The 26,334-nt window shown below is 43.3% G+C and overlaps 1 protein-coding gene across 3 annotated transcripts; it reads right to left on the bottom strand.

Annotated features, from left to right (window-relative positions):
- Nucleotides 1–19,715: 19,715 nt before the first annotated feature.
- Nucleotides 19,716–24,563, bottom strand: MCFD2 (multiple coagulation factor deficiency 2, ER cargo receptor complex subunit). 3 transcript variants are annotated; one of them, XM_069852635.1, is made up of 4 exons: nt 24,540–24,563; nt 22,472–22,620; nt 21,607–21,766; nt 19,716–20,435 (listed from the first exon to the last, which is right to left on the bottom strand). In XM_069852635.1, exons 2-4 carry the CDS (start codon nt 22,612–22,614, stop codon nt 20,304–20,306), a joined length of 435 nt encoding a protein of 144 aa, XP_069708736.1. In that variant the 5' UTR covers nt 22,615–22,620; nt 24,540–24,563; the 3' UTR covers nt 19,716–20,303. The 3 variants fall into 3 exon arrangements, with proteins under 3 accessions (XP_069708736.1, XP_069708733.1, XP_069708735.1); XM_069852632.1 differs by lacking the exon at nt 24,540–24,563 and adding an exon at nt 23,520–23,627; XM_069852634.1 differs by lacking the exon at nt 24,540–24,563 and adding an exon at nt 22,951–22,972.
- Nucleotides 24,564–26,334: the final 1,771 nt, after the last annotated feature.

The following is a 26,334-nucleotide window of genomic DNA, read 5'->3' as shown; positions in this document are numbered from 1 at the left end:
CACCAAACAGTCTTCTAGGAATTCTTGAGGTAAGTGCTGCAAGCACAGTGAGTATAAGCACCCTTTCCCTGGCTGTGCAATAAAAGTAATGCAGTTACATGACTGTTGGACTTGATCATCTCAGAGGTCTTTTCCAAGCTTAATGATTCTGTGATTCTATTATTATATGACTCTATGAGTGAGCTCAGTTACCCCACGTTTCAGGCCAACACCTTTCACATGCTATTCAAGATCAGCTGCAAAGGCATGCAACTTAGACTAATGAGAAGATATATACAGGAGGTTACTGGAAATAAGAATATAAATTTCTTTTCTTTTTTTCTCATCAGGCATATTTCTTTAAAATAGATAAGTTTTTGGTTTGGGTTTTTTTTTTTTTCAGTAAGAGGCCTGGGAACTATTGCTTAAAATCAATCAATAATATCTAATATTTCTAAGTCTCAGTAGAAATTATCTATTGGCCATGTCAATATATGTATCTCATTCTAGCACAGTAAAACATGGAGTTCCAATTCCAATGAGTCTGAGAAAGGCATATTTGGAGCAGTTAAATTTGTAACCTAGAGGGAGAAGTTGAATGAAGGAAAGAGAAAAAACAGGAGTACCTGATTGTTTCTGTACTAATTCATATATCTGCTTGACATCAAATCTAGCATTGTGGTGGTAACACGGACTTGTTACAGTTAAAAGCAAAGAATGGAGAAAGTAAGTGGGTTTGACCCTAAAGCTTGAAATACTCAAAGGTTTAGTGTTTTGAATAAGGCAATGATCCAAAGCCTATAAAGACAGAAGAAAAACAGCCTTTGACTTCAGTGGGCATTGCATCAGGCCTTTGGATGACTAGCGGTCAGCAGACTTCATTCTGTGTAATTCTGTATGAAAGAAGCATTAGTTCTCCAGTGTACAGTCAGCTGTGGAGGAATAAGATGCTCTGTGTCTTTGCAACTTACCCTTCTGGTCAGCAGACATCCCTGTCACAGCAGGCAATGGAAGAGTTCTTGCACAACTGGTGGCAAGGCATGTAACTGTGCTTTGCAACTGCTTCTTCCCACTAAGCCATCTCCAGAGACAGAATTAGCAGAGATTTCATTGTCACATATCCCAAATTTGAACCCTGGGTTATATTTAAATGAGCACAGGAGAGAGTCTAAAGACTCCATGACTCCAGTGGACTGGGGGATCAGTTTTTCTAAACTGGAAGGTAAATGTCAGAAAATCAGTGTCTACCCGCCGTTTTTCACTGTGTGGTCCATCAGCTGGAGTTCAGGCTCTGCAAATACCAAGGAAGTGGTTCCAGAGCATTTAAGCACTTACAGCAATTCCTAGAACCAGTGGTCTCAACTTGGGAAAGATTTTGTAATTCATCTGAAATCCAAACACTTCTTTGGACTGCTAATTTAATAAAGAAGAGCAAACCGCTGGGTAAATCCCAGGAAGATATACTAAATCAGGTTAATTTGTTATGTAATCCCTTTTTAATGTGGAAAATTAAGGTGACGGCAAGATGACTACATGATTAATTCTCCAAATAATTACTGGCGGGTATTGACATTAAAGATGGGCGAGACCAAGTTCATTTCTGCTCGTTGTTTTCAACACATGCCAAACTCTTACTTCACACCAGTGAGGAAGGGCTGGAAGATATGGTTTTCATATGCATGAAGTAACAGTTGGCACAAGTTGCTAAGGGGAGAAAAATACAAACTGCTAAAGCCCAACAACACAAAGTTGGTGACAATTTTTCTACTCTCTCTGCTGAAATAAAAAAGTTAATGAAGGCCTCATGGTGATTATTCCACCTGAATAAACCCAGGTGTCTGGTCCTCCTCAAGGCAAATAAAGTGCCGAGAAGGCAGAGATGACCTCAGTTTTCCAACCTTCCTCTTCCACCTTGGAAAGCACTGTCACAGGCAGTCCCAGAGAGAGATGAGAGCAGAGCAGGAGAGGATGATAGCACTTGACTCAAGCTGGTCCTTTCTTCTGCTCACCCTCTTAGCCACGAAACCCTGTTTTTCCGCATTGCTAGAAATGGAGTTGTCAGGGTGTTTCATAGCTGGCAGCATCTGCCTTGCTAGAGGATAATGGTGTTCACATGATCCCTTTACCAGAATTGCTGGATTTGCCCCAGAACATCTGTAAAAAGTGGTTGAATTGCCAGACCCAAAGAGTGGTGGTAAATGGAGCTAAATCCAGCTGGAGGCCGGTTACAAGTGGTGACCCCAAGGCTCAGTGCTGGATCCAGCCCTGTTCAATATCTTTATCAATGACCTGGATGAAGGCATTGAGTGCATCCTGAGAAAATTTGCAGATGACACTAATCTGGGAGGAAGTGTGGATCTGCTGGAGAGTAGGGAGGCTTTACAGAGGGATCTGAACAGGCTGGACCGCTGGGCTTTTAACAAGGCCAAATGCTGGGTCTTGCACTTGGGGCACAACAACCCTATGCAGTGCTACAGACTAGGAGAAGTCTGGCTGGAAAGCTGCCTGGAGGAGAAAGACCTGGGGGTGTTGGTTGACAGCTGACTGAACATGAGCCAGCAGTGTGCCCAGGTGGCCAAGAAGGCCAATGGCATCTTGGCTTGGATCAGACACGGTGTGACTAGCAGGTCCATTCTCCCTCTGTACTCGGCACTGCTGAGACCGCTCCTCGAATACTGTGTTCAGTTCTGGGCCCCTCACCACAAGAAGGATGTTGAGGCTCTGGAGCGAGTCCAGAGAAAAGCGATGAAGCTGGTGAAGGGGCTGGAGAACAGGCCTTATGAGGAACGGCTGAGAGAGCTGGGGTTGTTTAGCCTGGAGGAGGTTGAGGGGAGACCTCATTGCTCTCTACAACTACCTGAAAGGAGGTTGTAGAGAGGAGGGTGATGGCCTCTTCTCTCAAGTGACAGGGGACAGGACAAGAGGGAATGGCCTCAAGCTCCACCAGGGGAGGTTTAGGCTGAACGTTAGGAAAAAATTTTTCACAGAAAAAACTGGAACAGGCTTCCCAGGGAGGTGATTGAGTCACCATCCCTGGAGGTATTTAAAAGACGGGTGGAGGAGGTCCAGTCCCTGCTCATTGATACCACAGCAGGGGTGGGCTCTGGCTGTCCACAACCCTACCCAGCCATAGGTCCCACTGAGCCAAGCCCACTTGCAGGTCCACATCCCACCCCTCCCACAGTCCATATGGCACCCTGGCAATGACCATGTGTTATGCAAGTTTTCTCAGGTGTTTTCTGCTTGAGATAATATCCTTGAACAGGACTTGATGACCATCTAATTCTTCCCTGTCACTTTTGTAAGTAAACGCATGAGTAACTCAAAACATGTATATGACATGGGATATAACATACAGAGGTATTAAATATTGTTCCTCTATGATTTCCTCTAATCTCCCTTTCCTGTGATCTCCATTTGTCCTTCCTGTTCTCTCTAACTTGATGTCTCACAGTCTCGTAAGCCAAAGCTTGCATGTTCAAATCACTCTTTTATTTTATTTTAATAGAAACTGGTTTTGCAGTTTGACATGTTTCTTGCTTTCAGACCGTGTTGATTTTCTGTGTGGTTTACTCTAGGCTTCCTATGACTGACAACTTGTTATCTCGCCTTATGAAAATCATGCATGACTTCTGGGAGCCATCTATCAAAAGGAGAGAACGTGCTGAGAAGCTGGTACTGTCTCTCTAATTATTTGGGTTGATGGTTGTTCAATGAACCTGTTAGCCACGTGAAGTGACTTGCGTCTTCACAGGTATGGTGCATGATCTCTGTCTGCAATGTTTAAATGGCAAATGCTATCCCTGTGTAGTGTCCCAGTCTAATTTCACCTCTGGTGTGATGGTTTCCAAATGCAGCTGGCTTCACACAGGTTGGACAGTAGATGCTGCTATTGATGGGAAGCTTGATATGAGTTGGCAGTGTGCACTCACAGCCCAGAAGGCCAACTGCATCCTGGGCTGCATCAAAAGAAGCGTGGGCAGCAGGGCGAGGGAATGATTCTGCCCCTCTATTCCTCTCTTGTAAGACTCCATCTGGAGTATTGTGTCCATTTATGGAATCCTCAACATAAGAAGGATATGGAATAGTTGGAATGGGTCAAGAGGAGGGCTATAAAGATGATCAGAGGGCTGGAGTACCCATATAAGGACAGGCTCTGAGTGTTGGGGTTGCTCAGCCTCAGGAAGAGAAGGCTCAGAGGAGACCTTATAGCAACCTTCCAGTACTTGAAGGGGCCTACAGGAAAGCTGGGGAGGGACTTTTCACAAATGCATGTAGTGATAAGACCAGGGGGAATGGGTATAAACTGGAGAGGGGCAGATTTAGACCAGACATTAGGAGGAAATTCTTTACAATGAGGGTGGTGAGGCACTGGCACAGGTTGTCCAAGGAAGTTGTGGATGCCCCATCCCTGGAGGTGTTCAAGGCCGGGTTGGATGGGGCCTTGAGCAGCTTGGTCTGGTGAGAGGTGTCCCTGCCCATGGCCGAGGGGGCTGGGGGGTGGAATTAGATGATTTTTAAGGTGTCTTCAAACTCAAACCATTCTATGATTCATTCTATGATTCTATGTCTCCTTTGCCTTCAGAAGTAATGGATGTAGGTGAATGTTCCCTCCTCCCCTTATCTCCTACTCTCTGACAGCCCCCTAGGTTCAAGGTTTATGCCTTTTAGTAAAGCACTTAAGCACATACTTAGTTCTAAGCACTTCATTCCTGTCATTTCATTGAATAGGGATAGATTTAAGTGCCTATTCATAGTTCATGGCTTGTCAGCACTTAAACAGATTCTTTTGCAGTGGCCAGATAAGATAAAAGTTAGGAGCCACCCCTGATAGTCCTGCGCCTGGGGGAATGGTTTGCTTTCTGGTAGTGGTGGAAAACAACATTAAAACCTTTCATGATACTCCAAAGTAGAGATTGTTGGGGAAGGAAAAGTGCTCTCCAGAAACCTAGGTCTGACGTGCAAGAAAATATGAGTGGGAAAGATTCCCTTATGTTTGCTGGTTGTGGCCCACTGGTAGCACCGAAGCAGGGCACGCCAGTAGCACAGCAGGGAGTCAAGCCTTTGTGCTGTTGTCATAATATCTCAATTCCCCAAGAAAGATCTGGTGGAGGCAGCTCTGCCCCATCCCTTCCAAATCCTATACCACCATCCCCAGCTGGATCTCTTCTCTGCTGTGCTTTCCCCCAAGATAAGGTCACCTTTAGGAGTCAAGAGTATGTATATTTAAGAGCAGCTCAGGAAGCAAAAAGAGAGTGGAAAAACATAATTCATGTTTTTAAGGGTCTGACAGAGCTAACAACAATCTGAACACCTTGTCTACACTGGGATTAAGCGCTAAGAAATAGCTGATCACAGAATAAAAGTAAACAGGCCAAATTCATCTGAATAGTAGAAATCATCTTTGGCGGTGGTGCCAAAATGAAATGGGATGTGTTGAAGGATGGTCAGTGATAGACTTAATTTTTTTGCACCAGTTACAACACAGATGAGTTCTGAAGCTGTACCTGAGCTGGAGGAAGGGACATAGGAATGGTATGTGGTAATCTATTTCAAACTGAGACTTTTCAGAGAGTCTTTGGCTGGTATTTCAAAATATTCTTGGAAGACTTACAGCCATTGGTGTGTATTATCTTTTTTATCTATGGCAATGAAAAAGCAATTTAGCTTAGGACTAATTGCCACTGGCTTCCCAAGAATTAGAAAAGTCAAGCTAATAAATGATCTTGACCAGATAGCAAACCTTACTCTTGTTCCCCTGTGACTCTGTTCTACAGGGGATTATATCCAGCCAATTTTCAGCCTACGTAGCTGCTGAGGAAGAGTGGACCACTATGTCCACCAGAGCTTGGCAGAGCTGTAACCAGCTTTGTTTAAAGGCTTTTTTTGAACACATGATAGAGCATACTCTGCTCTTAGTTACACCAGGTAAAAACATGATATAAGTTTCTGTCCCTGTTCCAGTCCTTGTGTACTGCAGGAGCAAAAGGAGTCAGAAAACTGCACTCTCCAAACAAGCGTGGAGAACCCACTCAGCAAAAGAGCCGTTTGACTTGAGGAGCCCTGTGCCCCTGCTCTGCTCCCCTTGTTGCCAGCACAGAGAGCATCTCTGAGAGTGGAGTCACCTGAAACCTCCAGGCTGTTAGCATGGCCCTGACAGGTCTAAGTGGCATGGCTTTGCAGAGGAGCACTGTGACTGTGCTACCTTGTACTGGCAGCCATACACAAGCTGTATTTGTGCCCCTGTGCCACCCTGTTGAGGAGTTTTTAGATCAAAATGGGCATGGATATTTGGACGTGCACAACCCAGCTTTTGCACCTGAATAAGGCTAACTTTGCAAAAGAAGCAGTTACTGTAGAGGACACGCTGTCTTTAAGGTTTCTGTCTGTATTATTAGAAAGTTGCTCTGTCTTGTACTCCCCTCGTTTCTCATGGGAAGCTTTCCTCGGTAGTCCTTGACTTGTTACTTTGTAGACCAGAGTGCTCGCATAGCCTTTCTCATGGGAAAGCAAAATAATGTATGTAAACAATGATTATTTGCTGCTAAAGGAGAACTGACGAATCAGCTTGTAACACAATGGCTTGCCTCTGCTAAGAGAGGTATAAATGTGTTGTGAACTCTGATTAAAATGGCTTCACTTGATTATATTGGTCATGTGTTGTCTCTTAATCCTCCGTACCACCCTATATTATAAGTGTAGCCATCAGGAATGGCTAATACTGAGGGAAAAACTGGGCAATGTTGTTGACATGGGAGATTCGTGTTGTATAGGTAAAGATGGACAAGTTAAATGGAGAGGAAGAACACTAGTCAGCCACCTTGGGAATCCCTCTTTCTGAACATAGATGGTATCCTTTGTGGTACTGCTTTGGATAGCCGTGTTGTGCAAATTCTCACCTCTTTAGAGATCTAGTGGACTATCAGAAAAATATCCAACCCACATGGTATGTCATTCTGGGTGTGTACTTGCTGAGAATAAATACAAAGACCTATTCATTACTCGTAGTGCTCACATAACTGACAGATTAAATCACTCTCTGGTGGTAAAGATGACAGTAGCCCAAGAGCTACTGCTGTCTAACAGTTTCCATTAGAAGGCCTTGCTTCCAATTGTTTATAATTTTGCCCGGCTTCAGCTGCTTGAGATGGAATTTTCCATGCTATGTTTCACCAGAAACTAGACAAATAGTCATGGCATTTCCAAGCTCATATACCACTGAAAAGTCACTTGAATACAAATTTTCAGAGGGTAACTGTACATGTCATGTTTCTTCAGGAAGCAGGATAAATATTTAGTGTTAGATGCTCCCCAGACGTTGGTGCTCAGGCTGAAGTTGCAGTCACAGATAAACAGCATGAGTGCAAGAAGTTCCATGTCCAAGGCTCTCAACTTGGTAGACGTTCTTGACAATTTTAACCTTTTCCAAAATGACCAATGTCTTTTGAAGCTGTACTTTGGTCCACCGACATACTTAGTTCTGTTGTTGACAGAATCTGTTCTAGGCAGACTGAGATTACTCTACCAGAGAGCACAATTCAGGAAGATGGCATATAATGGCTTAAGTGTGACTGTACCTTGGGTTTGGATATGTACAATGGCTTTATAACTTTCCTCTGTTCACCCTTTATCTTCTCCACTGTCCTATTTCTGACTGGCATTCCCTGTCATATAGGATCAGGACCAGTTTTTCATATCTCCTTGCTGGTTTGAGCACCGGGCTGAAGTTGCCAGTTCCTGGAGGTGTTATTTTGACAGTTTTAGAATGACTTTAATTTGGTCCACTGAATTAATATTTTTATCCACATTTCCAAACAATACTGGAGACATCCACAGCAAGAGCTTTCAGGCTGATTTGAGTTGTGTCCCAGTGAGGTCGTTGTGTTGGGAGGCCTTTGGTGACCAGAAACAAGTGGCATGGGTGCGGGACAGGAGTGGGATGGGGTTTAGCAGACCTAAAGTATCTTTGAGGATGATATACTATTTCTGGGAGTAGTATCTACAGATGACAGCTCTATTTCACATTGGGTGGAAAAGTGCGCTCTGATCTGCAGCCTGTATAACCCTTTCCCCAGAAATATTTTTATTACAGTGAGCTTTACAAGCCCCTAACTGCCACTACAGGACCTCTAACTGCGACAGAAATCTGAGAAGGCCTGTGTAAGGTCCCTAGATGAGTTTTTCCTTAACCATTGCTCAACCTAGAAAACCCCCAGATCTCCGTAAAAGCTCTGTGTGTGCTGTTTTCCCAAACTGTTCTTCAATGTGAATTGTAGGAGCTATCGGCTAGAAACTGTCTACATGCAGACTTTATAACCACCTAGAATATTTCCATTTAACTACCCACATTACTGGACCTTCAGATGATTTAGAGCTCAAATAAACCTGAATTCCCATTCACCTGGATAGCTTGGGTCCATTTATTTAGTAACATCGCCCTAAGAAGAGAGTATTCAGGATGGCCTGCAAAATAATGGCTGGTCGTTTACTGTACTCTGCTTTTATAGTGGGTTTTGCAGTTGTACTGTATCCTGTAATGGCATTGCCATGGTGTTAGCAGTACCTTAGCTGGCTGATTTAAAGCTAGCTGGGTATATCATTGCCATGCTGCAGTTTTATTAAGGCCTGTGGTAGAAACACATCTGCAGTTAGAAATTGTCGTCATTCTGCACTGCCAGCATGGGGTAATATGCTGCACAAATCCCCAAGCCAGATCTTAGGAAATTAATCTGGATCCTATAAACATCTTAATGGGGGGAAGCAAAAATACTTGCATGACTTGCCAGGTCTTTTTGTCTCATAGGTAGGACTTTATATGGAGGAAGCGGTCTTTTCCCTTGGTCATAATAAAAACACTTCATATTTTTGTTACAATGGAAAGATCATGTGTTATACAGATCACACTGTACAGTATTCAGTAAACTGCAGATGTCCTTATGTTTCCATTATAAACTTTGTGTTATTCCTGTTCCTCACTTTGCCAAAATTAGCCCTATACACCTACAACTTCACAGGCATAGTATTATTCTGGGAAAGATATTTTGGAAGAGTTGAAGGAAACTGGTCAAGGTGTTTAAGAGAGATGATGGCTACAAAAATGAGATCATCTGCTTGGAGAGTTTCCTGAAGACTTTTTGGCTTGTCATATCCTGAAAATTCATTTGCCTAGAGATTCAAAAAATACTTCAGATCTGTTGATCTTGGCTAGAAATGGTGCCTTTGAATAGTTTTAGGCTGTCTGGTGACAGAATTATTTGGCTACTGAAAGTGGAACCTGCCTCAGTGTGTGTATGTATGTCTTATGTGTTCTTTGGAGAACTTAACTCAACTGGCCAGTGCCAATGTGCTCATAAATTTATAGTGGCATATGTAAGATTTCTAAACAACACTGCATGTATCCTAAACAGGCCTGTTCCTTCTCTGACACTAGTCCTATCTACATTGACTGCTGTCTAAAATCCTCACCGCTGTGTTTTCTGACTCCCACTGCTATCCATGTTGAGGCTGACAGCATGGCTTTACAGTCCGTTCTGCACAGTCTCTGGAGGCCTTTCCCAAAGGGAACAGCATTCAGATCTCTTTCTGCTCATCCCAGTGCTCTTTCCTGGTTCAAAAAGAATTCATGCCTGCTATGATTTGTGCCAATATGTCAGTCACTGATGATTACACACCACACATGATGAGACTTACAGTGGGTCAATATTACTTTTCAGCATATATATTTTGTGGCTTATTTCTGTTTTTATGACAAAATAAGTTCTGAGGCATAGTGTTACTATTCTTAAATGGGATTTGTTTCAAAATATGTGCTTAGGGTTTCTTATAATTGGGTCATTTTTAAAGTGTGATAGTTCTTGAAGTGTGACCAAAACCAGAGGCAAATTGATTCATTAGACAGTTTGCAATGTTGGTCACTTTAAATAAGAATGTGACATCTGGAAAGGGTATAGCTGTGCTACTGCATTAATGTGGTCTCCTGGGATAATTACTTACCCACTGCTCCATCCCCTTAGTTTGTACTGAAGGCTATGGTGTAGCAACGTCAACAGTAAAGTCTGCCCAGCATGTACCATCAACTATGGGACACACGCCTTGTTCCATGAGACCTTGATTTTAGTTAATAGTATTGTCAGATTCTAACACTGAATCTTTGAACTCCTGACTTTAGTCAGTTTTGTTGTTGTTGTTGAAGTTGGACTTGACTACCTACAGATTACTGTAGCCTATGTGTGGGTTTGGGAGAAGTATGACACCATGCTTTCTCTGTTTATTATTCCATCAGCACCTGTTCTTGGCCACTATTTGAAGCAACCTGTTGGGCTAGATAGGCCTTTGTTTGACTTAGTGTGGATGCTCTTACACTATTATATATTCTCAGTGTCAACAAAAATATTTGACTATTTGGTGAAAACAGGGCTAGAAAGTCAGTTCATCATTTTAAGGACTCTTAGTCTTTTTACTGTTCTTTTTGTGAAGAAGCTTTGGTAGCTCTGTGAACCAGAGCTAGGACTTGAATCCTACATGAAGTGTTATCTTGGCATCAGGGATATGCTTTTTACCCCCATTCTGGTTCAAAGTGTTCACTTCTGTCTCTTGACAATCCCATTTTGAACATGCTCAGTAGAAACCTAGTAGAGTTTTGCATTTAGATGCTGTTGACAGTGAACATACCCTGACAGGACTGAGCACCGCTTGCTGGTTGCGGACTGCTCTGCCACACAGCACAGGAATGGAGTGCAGCAGGACTATCCAAATGGCTGTTGTCCTCTGGGACTGAAGAACTGCCAGACTGGAAGGCAAAAGTGATGAACAAGTTTTCAGGGGTTTTCAAGTGGGAAAATGTGTAATGATAGTAAGAAGATGAAATGTAAAGCTGACATCTAGATGGATTGAGGGGAAACTGGAACATGGCTGGCTCAGTAGGAGTCTGTAGAGATGATGAGAAGAGGAAAGGCTTAAAGCAGGGAGGGAGAAGAATGGTCTATGATCTTGGAGAAGACTTCTCTGAGACATGGAGCTGAGCACAGCCTTCCTGTGTTTTCTTTCTGTGTTAGCCTCTTGGCTGTTCCAAGGAACTTCTCCTGATACAAGTCCACACAGATGTTGACAGTCATAGACTCACTGAGAGACCAGCTTTCACCAGAGGGGATCTGGAGAAGTCACTAACTCCATCTTTCTGTCCCAAGACTGAGTTACCATCACATCACCCCAAGATACATTATCTTGTTGATACTGAAGTTTTGTCCAATGTCTACTTAAGCTGTATGGTTTATATTTCTTTATGCTTTATTCTTCCTGGTCTTTCCACCAAGAACATATTATTTTCTTAGTCTTTGCAACAGCTTTTTAGTGGAAGACTATTAACCTTCCTTCTTCTGAGTTGTTACTTCTTCAGCAACCCCCTACCACACACATTTCTTGCAACCTCCCCTCACATTTTCTGGACCTTTGTCCATTTCTGCTCATGTCTTCTGGCTTCTTGCCAAATAGTTCACACGCAGTGCATTAAATAGGACATGGTCATCCAGATGACTCTTTAACAATGGGGATCAGTCCACATGGACTCTTTCAGTAGTCTTCAAGACCCATTAGACAACCCAATGTGAGGGCTTTGCCATTCATGTTCACCTTGTTCCACCATAGTTCCTGGATTTTTCTCTTGTGAACTGGTACCTAGGCAGTTCAGCAAGTACAGATTAGTATTTCTGTGTAAGCATGGTATTCTGCACTATTGCATTCCATTTATTTTATATTACTTCTCTAAATACATCAAGATAATTTTAATTTCTCATCTTTATCATCTATAACATCTACAGTCCTTCCTTGCTCCATCTGCAAGTTTAATAGTCATATTTCGTATTCCATCTTCTATGCCTTCAATGAAGACATCAAATAAAATTTGACATGGGACCAAGGCCCACAGAATTCCTCACAAAACACATCTATTTTTATATGTTATAATGCAAATACCCCTTGGATACAATTATCCAACCAGATGACCTCCTGCCCCTTCCTAAAGCAGTTTCATTTAGATCACAGCTCACTAGCCTGTTCATGAGGATCTTACAGGAAGTACTGCTAAAGGCCTTGCAAATAAAATAAAATAAAATAAAATAAAATAAAATAAAATAAAATAAAATAAAATAAAATAAAATAAAATAAAATAAAATAAAATAAATACCTGTGGCCATTACTTTACCCTGCAGGTTTTGCATAATTTAGGCTGAATTCTACTCCTTTTTCCTGGTCATAATTGCACAGTCTCCTTCCTTTTTAGTAAAGATTGATGAAAATGAGAGGAAAAAAAGGACATAAAACTCTCCGGTTTCTTTGACACCCTCTGCTGATATCACCCCTCCCATCTCTGAGTAATGGTCCAAACTTCCCTTTGTTTTTCTCTTACAACTTTACTTGTAAAGTTTGTTTTACTTTTGGTAAGTTTTGCTAGTTGCAACTTGGGCATTTTGTCTTTTCTAACTGTATACACCCCTTAGTTCCCTCCTTGAATGGAGTATTGTGCTAGGTTCTCAACCAGCTGACCTAGTTTCTCCTTCACAGATACATCTCTCTTATGCTTGCAGTCAATTAAAGGTTCTGAATTAGCTGATTTCTCCTGGATTTCCTTACTTTCCTCTAAACTGGCACAGGCTGCACTTGGTTTCTTATTAGCATTTCTTGAACAAACTGACAGCTCTCCATAATTTGTTTTTGCCTTAGATTTGCCTTCTTATGAGATCTTCCTTATCCATTCTCTGAATTTATTGACATCTGCCTTTTTGAAATCTAGTGCTGTCAGTCACTCAGTTGGATCAAGTGGCAGAAGTTGACACTATGTTCACTGCAGTAATGATTTCTTGTAAAATGTCATATCTGGCAGTAGACTTTGAGTCATATGGTACACTGCCCTCTACCTACATAGAATCATAGAATCTCTAGGTTGGAAAAGACCTTTGAGATCACCAAGTCCAACTGTACCTGTCTTCTACAAAATCATATCCCTAAGCACTTCATCTACCAGTCTTTTAAATATCTCCAGGGATGGTGACTCAATCACCTCTCTGGGCAGCCCTTTCCAGTGCTTGATAACTCTTTCAGTGAAGAATTTTTTCCTAATGTCTAATCTGAATGTTCCCTGGCGCAGCTTAAGGCTATTCCCTCTTGTCCTATCAGAAGGGAGAAGAGACCAACACCCACCTTGCTACAACCTCCTTTTAGGTAGTTATAGATAGTGATAAGGTCTCCCCTCAGCCTCCTCTTCTCCAGTCTGAACAACCCCAGCTCCATCAGCTGTTCCCTAGAAGACTTGTTCTCCAGCCCCTTCACCAGCTCCTCTGGACACACTCCAGCACCTCAATGTCTCTCTTGTAGCGAGGGGCCCAGAACTGAACACAGTATTCGAGGAGCGGTCTCACCAGTGCTGAGTGCAAGGGCAGAATTACTTACCTGGTCCTGCTGGCCACGCTGTTTCTGATACAAGCCAAGATGCCATTGGCCTTCTTGGCCACCTGGGCACACTGCTGGCTCACGTTCAGCTGGCTGTCAACTAACATCCCCAGGTCCTTCTCCTCTGGGCAGCTTTCCAGCCACTCTTCCCCAAGCCTGTAGCACTGCACAGGGCTGCTGTGCCCCAAGCGCAAGACTCTGCACTTGGTGTTGGAATTGGTGGGATGGCACTGGTCATTGCCCATTGATCCAGCCTGTTCAGATCCCTGCGAACAGCTTCTCTACCCTCAAGCAGATTGACACTTCCACTCAGATTAATGTTATCTGTGAATTTACTAAGGGTACATTCAATCCCTTCATCCAGGTCATCGATAAAGACATTGAACAGGACTGGACCCAGCACCAAGCCCTGGGGAACCCCACTTATGAGCAGCCTCCAGCTGGATTTAGCTCCATTTACCACAACTCTTCGGGCCCGGCCATCAAACCATTTTTTTACCCAGCAGAGAGTGCACCTGTCTAGGCCAGAGGCAGCCAGTTTCTCAAGCAAAACATTGTGAGGAACGATATCAAAGGCTTTACTAAAGTCCAAGAAGACTACATCCACAGCCTTTCTCTCATCCGTTAAGAGGGTCCCCTTGTCATAGAAAGTGATCAGGTTAGTTTAGCAGGACCTGCCTTTCATAAACCCATGCTGACTAAGCCTGATCATCCAGTTGTCTAGCACATGCTGTGTGATAGCACTCAAGATGACCTTCTCCAGCACTGAGGTCAGACTGACAGGCCTGTATTTCCCTGGATCCTCCCTCCAGCCCTTCTTGTAAATAGGTGTAACATCTACCAGCCTCCAGTCCAACGGAACTTCCCCAGTCAGTCAGGACTGCTGACAGATGATGGAAAGGGGTTTGGCAAGTATTTCCACCTTTGGCAAGTATTTCCACCTTTGGGTGGATCCCATTCAACTCCATAGACTTGTGAATGTCTAATTGGCCGAGCAGATCTTTAACCATTTTCTCATGGATCATGGGAGCTTTGTTCTCCTCTTCTGCCCTGTCTTCTGGCTGATGTGGCTGAGTACCCAGAGAACATTTACCTTACTATTAAAGACTGAGCCAAAGAAGGCATTAAGTTCCTCAGCCTTATCCTCATCCTTTGTCATTAACATCTCCCCTGTGCCCAGTAAAGAATGGAGATTCTCCTTGGCTCTCCTTTTGTTGTTGATATGTTCATAGGAAGATTTTTTTAAGTATCTTTCACAGAATTGGCCAATCTAAGCTCTAGTTGGTCTTTAGCCCTTCTGATTTTCTCTCTACAGGATCTCACTTCATCCCTGTAGTCCTCCCAAGATGCCTGCCCGCTTCTTCCAAAGCTCATGGTTTCCTCTTTTTTCTGAGATCCACACAGATCTCTCTGCTCAGCCAAGCTTGTTTTCTCCCCCGCTGGCTCATTTACCAGAACACGGGGACAGCCTACTCTTGCACTGCCAGGATCTCCTTCTTAAAGGGCATCCAGCCCTCTTGGGCTCCTTTGCCCTTAAGGACTGTCTTTCAAAGAACTTTATCTACCATTCTTCTGAACTGTCCAAAGTTTGCCCTCCGAAAGCCCAAGGTGGCCATTCTGCTGATGCCCCTCCTTGCTTCTCCTTGAACTGACAATTCTACCATCTCGTGATCGCTTTGCCCCGGGCGTCCTCCAGCCATCACACCTCCCACAAGGCCTTCTCTGCTCACAAATAACAGGTCCAGTGGGGGTCCTTCTCTAGTTGGCTCACTCACCAGTTGTGTCAGTAAGTTAAAACTGTAAAACTGCTATTCAGCTGAGGAAAGTAGGAATTATACAGAGTGTTAGCCATCAGGATTTATGATGCTGTTCAGAATTTAGCAAGAAGAAGGGGAAGAAAAATGTAACTTCAGATGAACCTTCTGTAAGGCATTAATAATTGCCCTTACAATGGATCTTATTCAACATTGACAGAGGATCTGTGCTGATGAAACATTTAGAACACAAATTCTTTGTGATAATAGATATTCCAGACTAAGATATGCAACGATCCTTGCTCTAACTTGTTTATGAAAAACTTAAAACACTCTGCAGCTCTTTCATGGTGCAGGAGGCAGTGAGACTGTAATGGGGGAGAGGAAGAAAAAAAGCAATAAGCTTCACCTTAAGTAAAAATGGCTGATCAGGCCACCCTGGACCTACACCCTCTAAGAACAGTGACAAAAGCTCTTAATGACATCTAGTGCAAAAGCAGTAAGGATTCAGGTCCTACTAAAACCCTCAAATGTTCTTTAATGTCAGTTGAGATCACTGTAGATGCCTTGCAGACCCCCTCATAAGTCAACTACATGTGGTCAAGACGTCAGGCCAAGCCTGTTGCTTATATTAGAAAGCCTTCCTGTTACAGAATTATTTTTACTGACAATAGCACAATGCAAGTTTTCTTTAGTATCAACTGAAGTCCATTTGTCTTCCCTAAACAATGAAAATTAACTACCAGTAACTAGTCCCAGCTATGGTAACTTTTTATGACAGATATAAAGTACTAAAAATGTGGCTATCATAGTGGCAATGTGGTGATGGAAGACAGAGGTGCAAGCCTCACCTACAACCAGAGCAGTGATGATGGTTTAGAGAAATCCAGGTTGCTGAATCAAAGTCATAATACAAACCAGAGGGAACCAATGCGCAGTGTCGATACGCTATCTAGTGGCCAAATCAATTATGACATTTTCCTGAATTACTGTTCTTCCGCTTGTGAATTGTAGTATTAAAAAATACGTTAGATGAAAGCAGGATTTGTAAGTCTGTCATCACTCCTTAATGTATCCAAGACATTTTGAGCTTATAGGCAATAAACAATAGCAAAAAAGAAAAGGTAGTTAAACCTGTGTGAACATGCAGACAAAATTGATGTGGGGAGGTCTAGGCAGTCATTCTTGTCATTGATGGCATTACGGCAGACACTGGATGAGCAATTTAGCCCTTTCTCTTATACACACTATGTTCTAGATAGACTAACATAAAAGTAGGTCAGTTTAGGAATGCTTCAAGAACAAATCTAAATATTTTCTTTAGCTGCTACATTACACAGTATTTTATGAGGCAAAAGCAAACAATCTACTTTAACCTGGGTGCATAGCGTACAGCAATGCAAGGCCACATGTGCTCTCCTCTAATGGGGAAAACTAACCCCCATCCCTTGATCACAGACTAAGAAGAGGTGAAGATCACACACAACAGCATTCTTCTGTTTTTCTTTTTTCTGCCAGGAATGACTGACTTGCAGTAAATCATGTACCCCTTCTGCTTTGTTATTTATCTTACCTATGAAATGGAGATAGTACTGTTCTATGGAAGCTAAAATAGCTTCATAGTTGATGAGTACTTTTGTGGCAAAGGCCATATTTTCTATACTATATATATAAAATACTATATAATATATGACCCATACCAGCATATTTAGGGTACTACCTGAGCTACAATGAGCACATAAATGAGTTGCATTTAAAAAAGTCTGACTAACCATTGCTTTCAGCAATTTTTCACTTTTCTTACTAATAACTAAGAAAGCTCCCAAGATAGCCGTTAAACCATTTATCTCTAAATGCACTTAATTAAATATGGGTATTTGTTTTAGGAGGCTGAGCAAAGACATGGTGATACAGGTTTCATCTTGGGTAGCATTTCTTGAATTGTTCTTTCTAGGAAGGCAGAAATTTTGTTTTGATCTTTCTTCATGAATCATGAAATCAAAGGTGCCAATTTCATTTTCCCTTTCCAGTAAATCACAGAATCACTAGGTCAGAAAACACCCACAGAATCATCGAGCCCAACCATTCCTATTGATCACTAAACCTCAGCACCTCATCTACCTGTCCTTTAAACACCTCCAGGGATGGTGACTCAACCACCTCCCTGGGAAGCCTGTTCCAGTGACCAACAACCCTTTTGTGATTTTTTTTTTCCTGATGTCAAGCCTGAACCTCCCCTGGCAGACCTTAAGGCCATTTCCTCTTGTCCTGTCCCCTGTCACTTGGGAGAAGAGGCCAGGTCCCTGCTCTCTACAACCTCCTTTCAGGCAGTTGTAGAGAGCAATAAGGTCTCCCCTCATCCTTCTCTTCTCAAGGCTAAACAACCCCAGCTCTCTCAGCTGTTCCTCGTACGACTTGTTCTCCAGCCCCTTCACCAGCTTTGTTACCCTTCTCTGGACTCGCTCCAGGGCTTCAACATCCTTCTTGTGGTGAGGGGCCCAGAAATGAACACAGTATTCGAGGAGCGGTCTCACCAGTGCCGAGTATAGAGGGAGAATAACCTCCCTGGACCTGCTGGTCACGCTGTTTCTGATACAATCTAAGATGCCATTGGCCTTCTTGGCCACCTGGGCACACTGCTGGCTCATGTTCAGTCACTGTCAACCAACACTCCCCAGGTCCTTCTCCTCCAGGCAGCTTTCTAGACAGACTTCTCCCAGTCTGTAGCACTGCATAGGGTTGTTGTGCCCCAAGTGCAGGGCCCGTCACTTGGCCTTGTTAAACCTCATGCCACTGGACTCAGCCCAGCGGTCCAGCCTGTTCAGATCCCTTTGCAGAGCCTCCCTACCCTCCAGCAGATCGACACTTCCACCCAGCTTAGTGTCATCTGCGAACTTACTAAGGGTGCACTCAATCCCTTCATCCAGGTCATTGATAAAGACATCGAACAGGGCTGGACCCAGTACTGAGGCCTGGGGAACACCACTTGCAATTGGCCTCCAGCTGGACTTAACTCCATTTACCACCGCTCTCTGGGCCCGGCCATCCAACCAGTTTTCCACCCAGGAGAGTGTGCGCCTGTCCAGGCCAGAGGCTGACAGTTTCTCAAGCAGAATGACGTGAGAAACTGTGTCAAAGGCTTTACTGAAGTCCAAGAAGATACATCCACAGCCTTTCCCTCATCCAGCAGTCGAGTCACTTTGTCATAGAAGGCGATCAGGTTAGTTTGGCAAGACCTGCCTTTTATGAACCTGTGTTGACTGGGCCTGATCACACGATTCTCTTGCATGTGCAATAATAATTTTTCTATTTATACATACCTGTGAACCCTTAAACAAGTTTAAAATAGTTGGTAAACAATGTTCACGTTACCTGTATTTATCATAATTATTCCTGATACCAAGTTTCTACCATGCATGTCTTTTGCTACATATAATAGCAGTTAATAAATATGTGTATATATATACAAAATACATATATAAAGGTACCCCAGAGGTGTTTGCAGGACTAGGTTTCCAGACTGCACTTGATAAGAAAATCATTATTTTTAAGAGCAGTGCTTAAAAGTCAGTTCCTTGGTCTTGCTCTTTCATCCCAAATAAATCCAAAACTTGGAACCTTGTGCAATAAGCATACCAGAGTTGGCAGGTCTACGTGCAACCTGCTTTAAGTGCTCAAAGCTAATGAGCTTAACCTCTTCTCCCCTCCTAGCCACAAGCTCCAGAGTGCACAAACCCCAACTTATTTTTATTGCTTGTATAACCAGCACAACTCTGGACTTAAAGATATTGAAATACATAATCAGTACAAGAAAAAATGTCTGACACTCAGGATTCATTGCATAAACATTTAAACAGAAGAAATAATTTCTTTTACAAACATTTTGGTCTTCTATAAGAATAATTTTGTACAGAAAATAGCTCTTTAACAATTACAGAAATATGCTAACATTTAGATTTTTCTATTAATGAACAATGATTTGATGCCATTTAATATTTCAGTTATGATTTAGTCGGCAAATATCAATTAAACAGCACTATATCACTTCTCTAACTTCCTTAAAACTGCTTGACTTATCAAGTGTTGAGTCAAGACAGTGAAAATGTTCCTGGAACCATGTCAATTTGCACGCGCTCAAGTATCTTGAAACTGTTAGTTATGAAATACTTCCTGAAAGTAATACCATAATTTAAGTGTCAGGGAATATGAACTTAAACCTTAAGAAGGCAGCAATACTTGCTTACTAAGATTATCCTGCTGCCTAATACTGTAAAAACCAAATTGAACAGAAGCTTTTATTATTAGACTAGTTTACCATTAACGTGACCTTCAAAATGAGATAGCCAGTAAATGGTATACAGCATTAATACAATATATAAATGAAATAAAAATACTTTCTATTTCTTAAGAAAGGATCATGGCAGGTAGTGAAAAAAAAATCAGTAAATTAAGACAGAAAAATGACAAGGAGAAACTGAAAAACACATGTATATATTTCTATGTAAAGTATAAGGGTATGCTAGAAAGCATATACATTTAAAAATACTCAATTTCTTCAAAGATTGTGTTGAAGTCCATATGGCATCATGTGAACCTCAAACAAAAACCACGTTCAAACAGTCTTCCTCTACAACTGCTGTTTCCCGCACCTGTACTTACATGGAAGTTTCCTTTGAAATTAGTGGGAAGGTAAGCACATTTATCCTTGAAACACAACTATATGCAGTAATCCTTTCTTGCTTTCAAGGTATTTTATAAGTTTAAGTAGAAGATGTAAGCAAACAAGTACTACATAACCCAATGACAGAAAACCTGAAATTTATATTGTACAATAATCTATTTAGTATTCATAAACAGCCACTGGAGAGTTTGCCAGCTGGGCCCTATGTGAGCACTGTTGACACTTCAATGCTTCAAGATTCAATTGTGTGGTTTTGTTTAGACAAACAAGGCTCTTGCTCTGAGTCAGCCAGTCTCTCAACACCTACCACTTTCAAAAAAATTCAGCTGGAATTGGTACGCCTCTCCTTCTCACAGCACAGAGGTTGATATGAGACAGTAATGAATCACATTAAACTGGTTCACATTTCCATGTAGTTAGAAGGAGAACCAAGCCCCGTGCAAAACTTATTCAAGTGATTTTGCAAATTCTGCATAGTCAATGTATCCATCATTGTTCTTATCATCATCTCTTAAGACATCATCTATCAGACTAATCAGCTCTTCTTCCTTCATTGCCTGGGTATGCTCACCACCTTCCTACAAAAACAAAACCACATTGAACAGTTTAGCAGTGCATCCCATCTAATGCCACACGTGACAGATTACTGACAACTAATTTTTTGCTCAGCTGTTCATGTTTGGTGCCTAATTTGGCACTATCATTTATATCAATGCAAGGAACTTTTACTAGGTGCAAGTTACGAAGTCTCTGAATGTCACAAGTGACTGTATGCAGTTAATACTCATAACCAAAAGTTCTAAAAGCTGAATAGCACAGTCTATAGAGATGGATAATAATCCAACAGATGTATTCTTAATTTGGATCTTGATGTATTATAGACACTAGAGTTTCCATACAGTACAGAAACATCTTCCTGTGTGTCAGAACTTGCCAAAAATGCAGAGTCTAACAGCAGTGGAGTAGTGAAAAAACCCAGTACTGTAGCTTAAAGTCAGTAAAATTCCTAGTAACACCCTTTTACAAGCAAAGTGGAACACAAAGACATGCCTTTGCATAAGAAACAGCAAGTCATTTTTCTGTTCTCAGCTCAGCTAGGTGTTTTTTTGCCACAGGTGTATGCAGGAAGGTATGCTACTCTGAGTTGCAGTTCCAGAAGGTCAGCATGAGATAATGTGCTGGTACTATCTTCCTAAGGATTGTATCTTCTTACTTTCTTCTTAAACGTTCCTAGTTGAAAACAGTATGTGTGTTTGGAAAAAGGCAGACCGTGACTGGTTCCTTTAATGCCAACTATGTGCAAGAGTCTCTTACAGTTTGTGTACCCACAGCAGTAACGTTTGGAGTTGAAAAGAGCAATCTTAGAACCTCAAACACCATTGTATCACACACTGTTTCTACAAACACTCATGAACATTATCCCACTTTGGATAATTTCCCTTTCTCCTCATCTCTGGCTACCAAAGTATCTCCTCTGTCAAGTCTTTTTCACTCTACAGTCCATCCTCATTCTAAAGTTTAGACTACAATGAAGACTTCCTGAAAAGTGCAATATGACGTGAAAAGCTGTGTTAAAACTAGCACATTTAGGAATCAAACCAAAATTACCAGGGAAAAAAATAATCTCATTTTCAGGCAAAACTGTAACTGCACTGAAGATGTGCTGTACCTGTTCTGTTCCATTGTAAGCTCCTTTTAAAGAGTCACAACCGTTTTCAAAAACACATGCTATTACAAAATTCCAGTTACCTCTTTGTGGACATGTGATATAGCAGTAGCAAGTTCTAACCCATCTAGCAAATTATTGCCATCGTAATCATGCATTTTGAAGTAATGAAGCTGCAACTCTTGTGGAGACATCTCAGCTTCTGGTTTCTCAATAACACCTTCCAAATGTTCCATGATGTGGCTAAGAAAAAAAAACCAAACCAACAAACCCAAAACATATCTGTCAGTTAATATTTAATGCTCTGTTTACATCAAATTTACTCTTTGATCAGACAGTCAAGTACACAGGAAATACTGTATCTCTAAAAGCACCCTGGACAACAGAAAGTTTCAGCTTTATACCAAAATGAAGTGAGTACAAAGGTTGTTTGTTACAGGTGCTACTGTGGCCTCTAATATGTTATATTTTCTGTTTATCTTCTGTCCTACTTAGCAGCTTATCAAAAGAACTGAAGCAGTGCCAAAAATCTGCTTTTGGCCATCTTCCAAAGCACAGGAACCAGAAGAAGACCTTTCCTGGTCAAACATGAAGTATTCCAGGAAGTTTTATTTGCTGCTTCCACTGTTTTGTCTCCATGAAGAAGCAAATGAGAAAAAACTCTCATTCAATCTGTTCAGAATATGGTTTTGTTTAGAGCACGCTGATCTAGGTAAGCATAATTCCTTACAGTATGAGTAGGGCTAAAGGGTCCACAGACATCTCTAGGTCTAGTGTATCTAGAAACTTGCCGAACAAGCACATCTCATATCAGACTCCAGCTAGTCATACAACATCCTGAGCAAGGATGGGTGCTCTAGGCTTAAGTCCAACTCACATAACAAAACTTAAGAGATAAGCAAATCATTAAGAAGTAAAGTTTACATTTTTAGAACACTGAATACATACTCTTTATCTTGTACCAAGTTCTTATCGAGGCGAATATTTGATTGTTGACTCTCTCCTACATGTTCCTCAGCTAGGACAAAGATGAAGAACGCAGCCAGAAAGCAGAACAGCAGAAGTATCCTAAAAATCCTCATGGACATCATGGTCACCTACAAAAAGGAAAACATCCCACCCCAAAACCAGATGAAAAACACAATCTTTCAGGAGATTTACAGAGTGCTTAAATAACCCGACTAAGTTTTAGAATAGAAAAACTTACTTAATTTCAAGCACTTAGCAAGTAGAAAACCAGATAAATTAGTAGTTAAATAACTGTTAGTTAATAATTATTTAATTAATAATTTTTATGGTGCTTATTTCAGGGAAGTATGCAGTAATTTTCAGAGAACGGGTTTCTTTTCATGCAGCAAATGTGGGCTCTTTAGCCATGTTTGGGTCTGCACACAGCTTAAGGACATCGTACCATACCAGCTTCACACAATCATTTAGGTTGGAAAAGACCTTTAAGATCATCAAGTACAACCACGACTCTGACTCTGTGAAGTCCACCATTGAACCGTGTCCCTAAAAGCACACTCACACAACTTTTTAAATCCCTCCAGGGAAGGTGACTCCACCACTTCCGTGGGCAGCCTCTTCCAGTGCTTGAGAACCCTTTTGGTGAAGTAATTTTTCCTAATATCCAATCTAAACCTCCCTTGGCATAACTTGAGGCTGTTTCTTGTCCTACTACTTGTTACTTTCGTGAAGACACCAACACTCACCTCACTACAACCTACTTTCAGGTAGTTGTAGAGAGCAGTGTGGTCTCCCCTCAACCTCCTTTTTTCCAGATTAAACCACCCCGTCTGCCTCGGCTGTTCCTCACAAGACTTGTTCTCCAGACCCTTCACTAGCTTTGTTGGCCTTCTCTGAACATGCTCCAGCACTTCTATGTCTTTCTTGTAGTGAAGGGCCCTGAACAGAATGCGTCCAGCTTATCAATGCCATTTGCAGCCAGTGAGTTAATTTCACCTCAGCCCAGCATGGAGAGCAGGGCAGGTCTTACCCTTATGGTTGGGTCACCCCATTTCTGTTGATTTGCTTCTATTTTATTGGAAGAGGAAAGTGCTGAGAAGTCACAGACCTGTCCTATTGCCATGGGAGCAAAGTTCACTTACAGTGCCAAAGGGGCTTGTGTCTATTAGAATCATAGAATAGTTTGGGTTGGAGAGGACCTTAAAGATCATCCAGTTCCAACCCCCCTGCCATGGGCAGGGACACATCCCACTGGATGAGGTGTTCAAGGGCCCATCCAACCCGGCCTTAACCACCTCCAGGGATGGGGCAGCCACAGATTCACTGGGCAACCTGTGTCAGTGCCTCACTACTCTCTTGGTGAAGAAATTCCTCCTCATGTCCAGTCTAAATCTGCCTCTCTCCAGTTTACACACATTCCCCCTAGTCCTATCACTACAAGCCTTTGTGAACAGTCCCTCCCCCTCTTTCTTGTAGCCCCTTCAGGTACTGAAAGGTTGCTCTAAGGTCTCCTCAAAGCCTTCTCTTCTCCAGGCTGAACAAACCCAACTCTCTCAGCCTGTCCTCATAGCAGAGGTGCTCCAGTCCTCTGATCACTCTTCTCTGGACCCGTTACAACAGCTCCATATCCTTCTTAGGTTGAGGATTCCAGAACTGGACACAGTACTCCAGGTGGGGTCTCACAAGAGAGGAATAGAGGGGCAGAACCACCTCCCTCCCTCGACCTGCTGGCAACGCTTCTTTTGATGCAGCCCAGGAATCGGTTGGCCTTCTGGGCTCTGAGCGCGCACTGCCGGCTCATGTCGAGCTTCTCATCCATTAGCACCCCCAAGCCCTTCTCCGCAGGGCTGCTCTCAATCACACAACACCCACCCTCCCCCTCCATCCCGTACTGAAACCGCGATTAACAATTAGCTGACCTATCCAGCCGGCGCACCCTAAGCCACACGCCATCCTAAAAACGCACTTGCAGCGCTCACCGCCCAGACAAGCGAAACACCTTCCCCTCTCCCTCCCCCCTCTTCTCTCATCCCCCCGCTTTTCTTCCCACCTCCAGCAGCTCCAAGCCCGGCAGCGGCCTCAGGACGCGCCACCCCCCCTCCTCCCCGCTCCAGCCGCGCTGCCGCCCCCGCGCTCACCTCCGGCCCCGCCCCGCGCCCCGCGTCACCGCCGCCGCCGCTCCACGTGGAGCCCGCGCCGAGGGGCAGGCGGGGCGGGGCCTGCCGGTAGCGCTTGGTCACCCGGTGTAGTGGATAAACTGTCCCTGCGCTTCGCACCTTTCCCCCCCCGCTCCCCCCTCCCCCCGGTCACGACCCCCTGAGCAGACATAAATTACAGAATCACTGAACGGTTTGGGTTGGTCCAACACCCCTGCCCTGGTCAGGGACACCAGGGGAGGGACTTCTTGCGAGGGTGTGTAGTGATAGGACGAGGGGAAACGGCTTTAAATTGGAGGATGGAATATTTAGATTAGACACTAGGAAGAAATTCTTCACGATGAGGGCGCTGAGGCACTGGCGCAGGTTGCCCAGAAGCTGTGGCTGTCCCATCCCTGGAGGTGTTCCAGGCCAGGTTGGAAGAGGCTTTGAGCAGCCTGGTCTGCTGGGAGGTGTCCCTCCCTGCCCATGGCAGGGGGTCTGGAACTGGATGATCTTTAAGGTCGCTTCCAACCCAAACCATTCTATGATTCTATGACCGTCAACCAGATCAGGTTGCTCAGAGCCCTGGGCGACCTGACCTTGGATGTTTCCAGGGATGGGAGATATGCCACCTCTCCTGGAAGCTTGTTCCAGTGTTTTGCCACCCTCAGTGTGAAAAATTTCTCCTAATATGTAATCTAAATTTCTCATCTTTTAGTTTAAAACCATTACCACTTGTCCTATTGCTGCAGACCCTGCAAAAAGTGTTTCCTCATCTTTCCTCTAAGTCCCCTTTAAGTGTTGAAAGGCTGCAGTAAGGTCTCCAATGTGCCGAGGTGAAGGGGACTCCCCAGGATCATAGAGTCCAGCTCCTGTGCCTGCATAGGACAACCTCAACATTTACAACCTGAGGACGTTGTCCAAAAGCTTCTTGAATACCCAGTACGTGATGGGGGCCTGCAAGAAAGCTGGGGAGGGACTTTGTTTACAAAGGCTTGTAGTGATAGGATGTGGGGGAATGGCTGTAAATTGCAGAGAAGATTTAGGCTAGACATAAGGAGGAATTTCTTCACAATGAGGGTGGTGAGGCTCTGGCACAGGTTTCCCAGAGAAGCTGTGGCTGCCCCATCCCTGCAGGTGTTCAAGGCCGGGCTGGATTCTATTGCCAGCCCTGCGGAACCTGTTGCAGTGCTCTTGCCACCCTCTGGGTAAAGCATATTTTCCTAATATCCAACCTTATCATAGAATTGTTCGGTTGGAAAAGACCTTTAAGACCATCGAGTTCAACCGTACCTGTCCAGTACTAAACCACAGAATCATAGAATAGTTTGGGTTGGAAGAGACTTTAACAATCGTCTAGTTCCAACCCCCCTGCCATGGGCAGGGAAAAACCATATCCCTGAGCACCTCATCTGCCTGTCTTTCCAATACCTCCAGGGACGGTGACTCCGCCACCTCCCTGGGCAGTGCCAGTGCTTGATAAACCTTTTTGGTGAAGAATTTTTTCCTGATGTCCAATCTGAACCTCCCCTGGCAGGGCATAATGTTTGCGGGACACCTACGTTTGTGGGACATGGCGGGGGGGCGGAGGAGAGGGGGTTGGAACTAGATGATCTTTAAGGTCCCTTCCAACCCAAACGATAAGCCATTCCCTCTCATCCTATCGCCTGTCGCTTGGGAGAGGAGACCAGCCCCCGTCTCTCCACA

This window comes from Phaenicophaeus curvirostris, chromosome 2 (genome assembly GCF_032191515.1).
Source record: "Phaenicophaeus curvirostris isolate KB17595 chromosome 2, BPBGC_Pcur_1.0, whole genome shotgun sequence".
Taxonomy (NCBI): Eukaryota; Metazoa; Chordata; class Aves; order Cuculiformes; family Cuculidae; genus Phaenicophaeus; species Phaenicophaeus curvirostris.
Note: the sequence above shows the minus strand (reverse complement) of the source record. Positions and strands in the feature narration are given on the sequence as shown.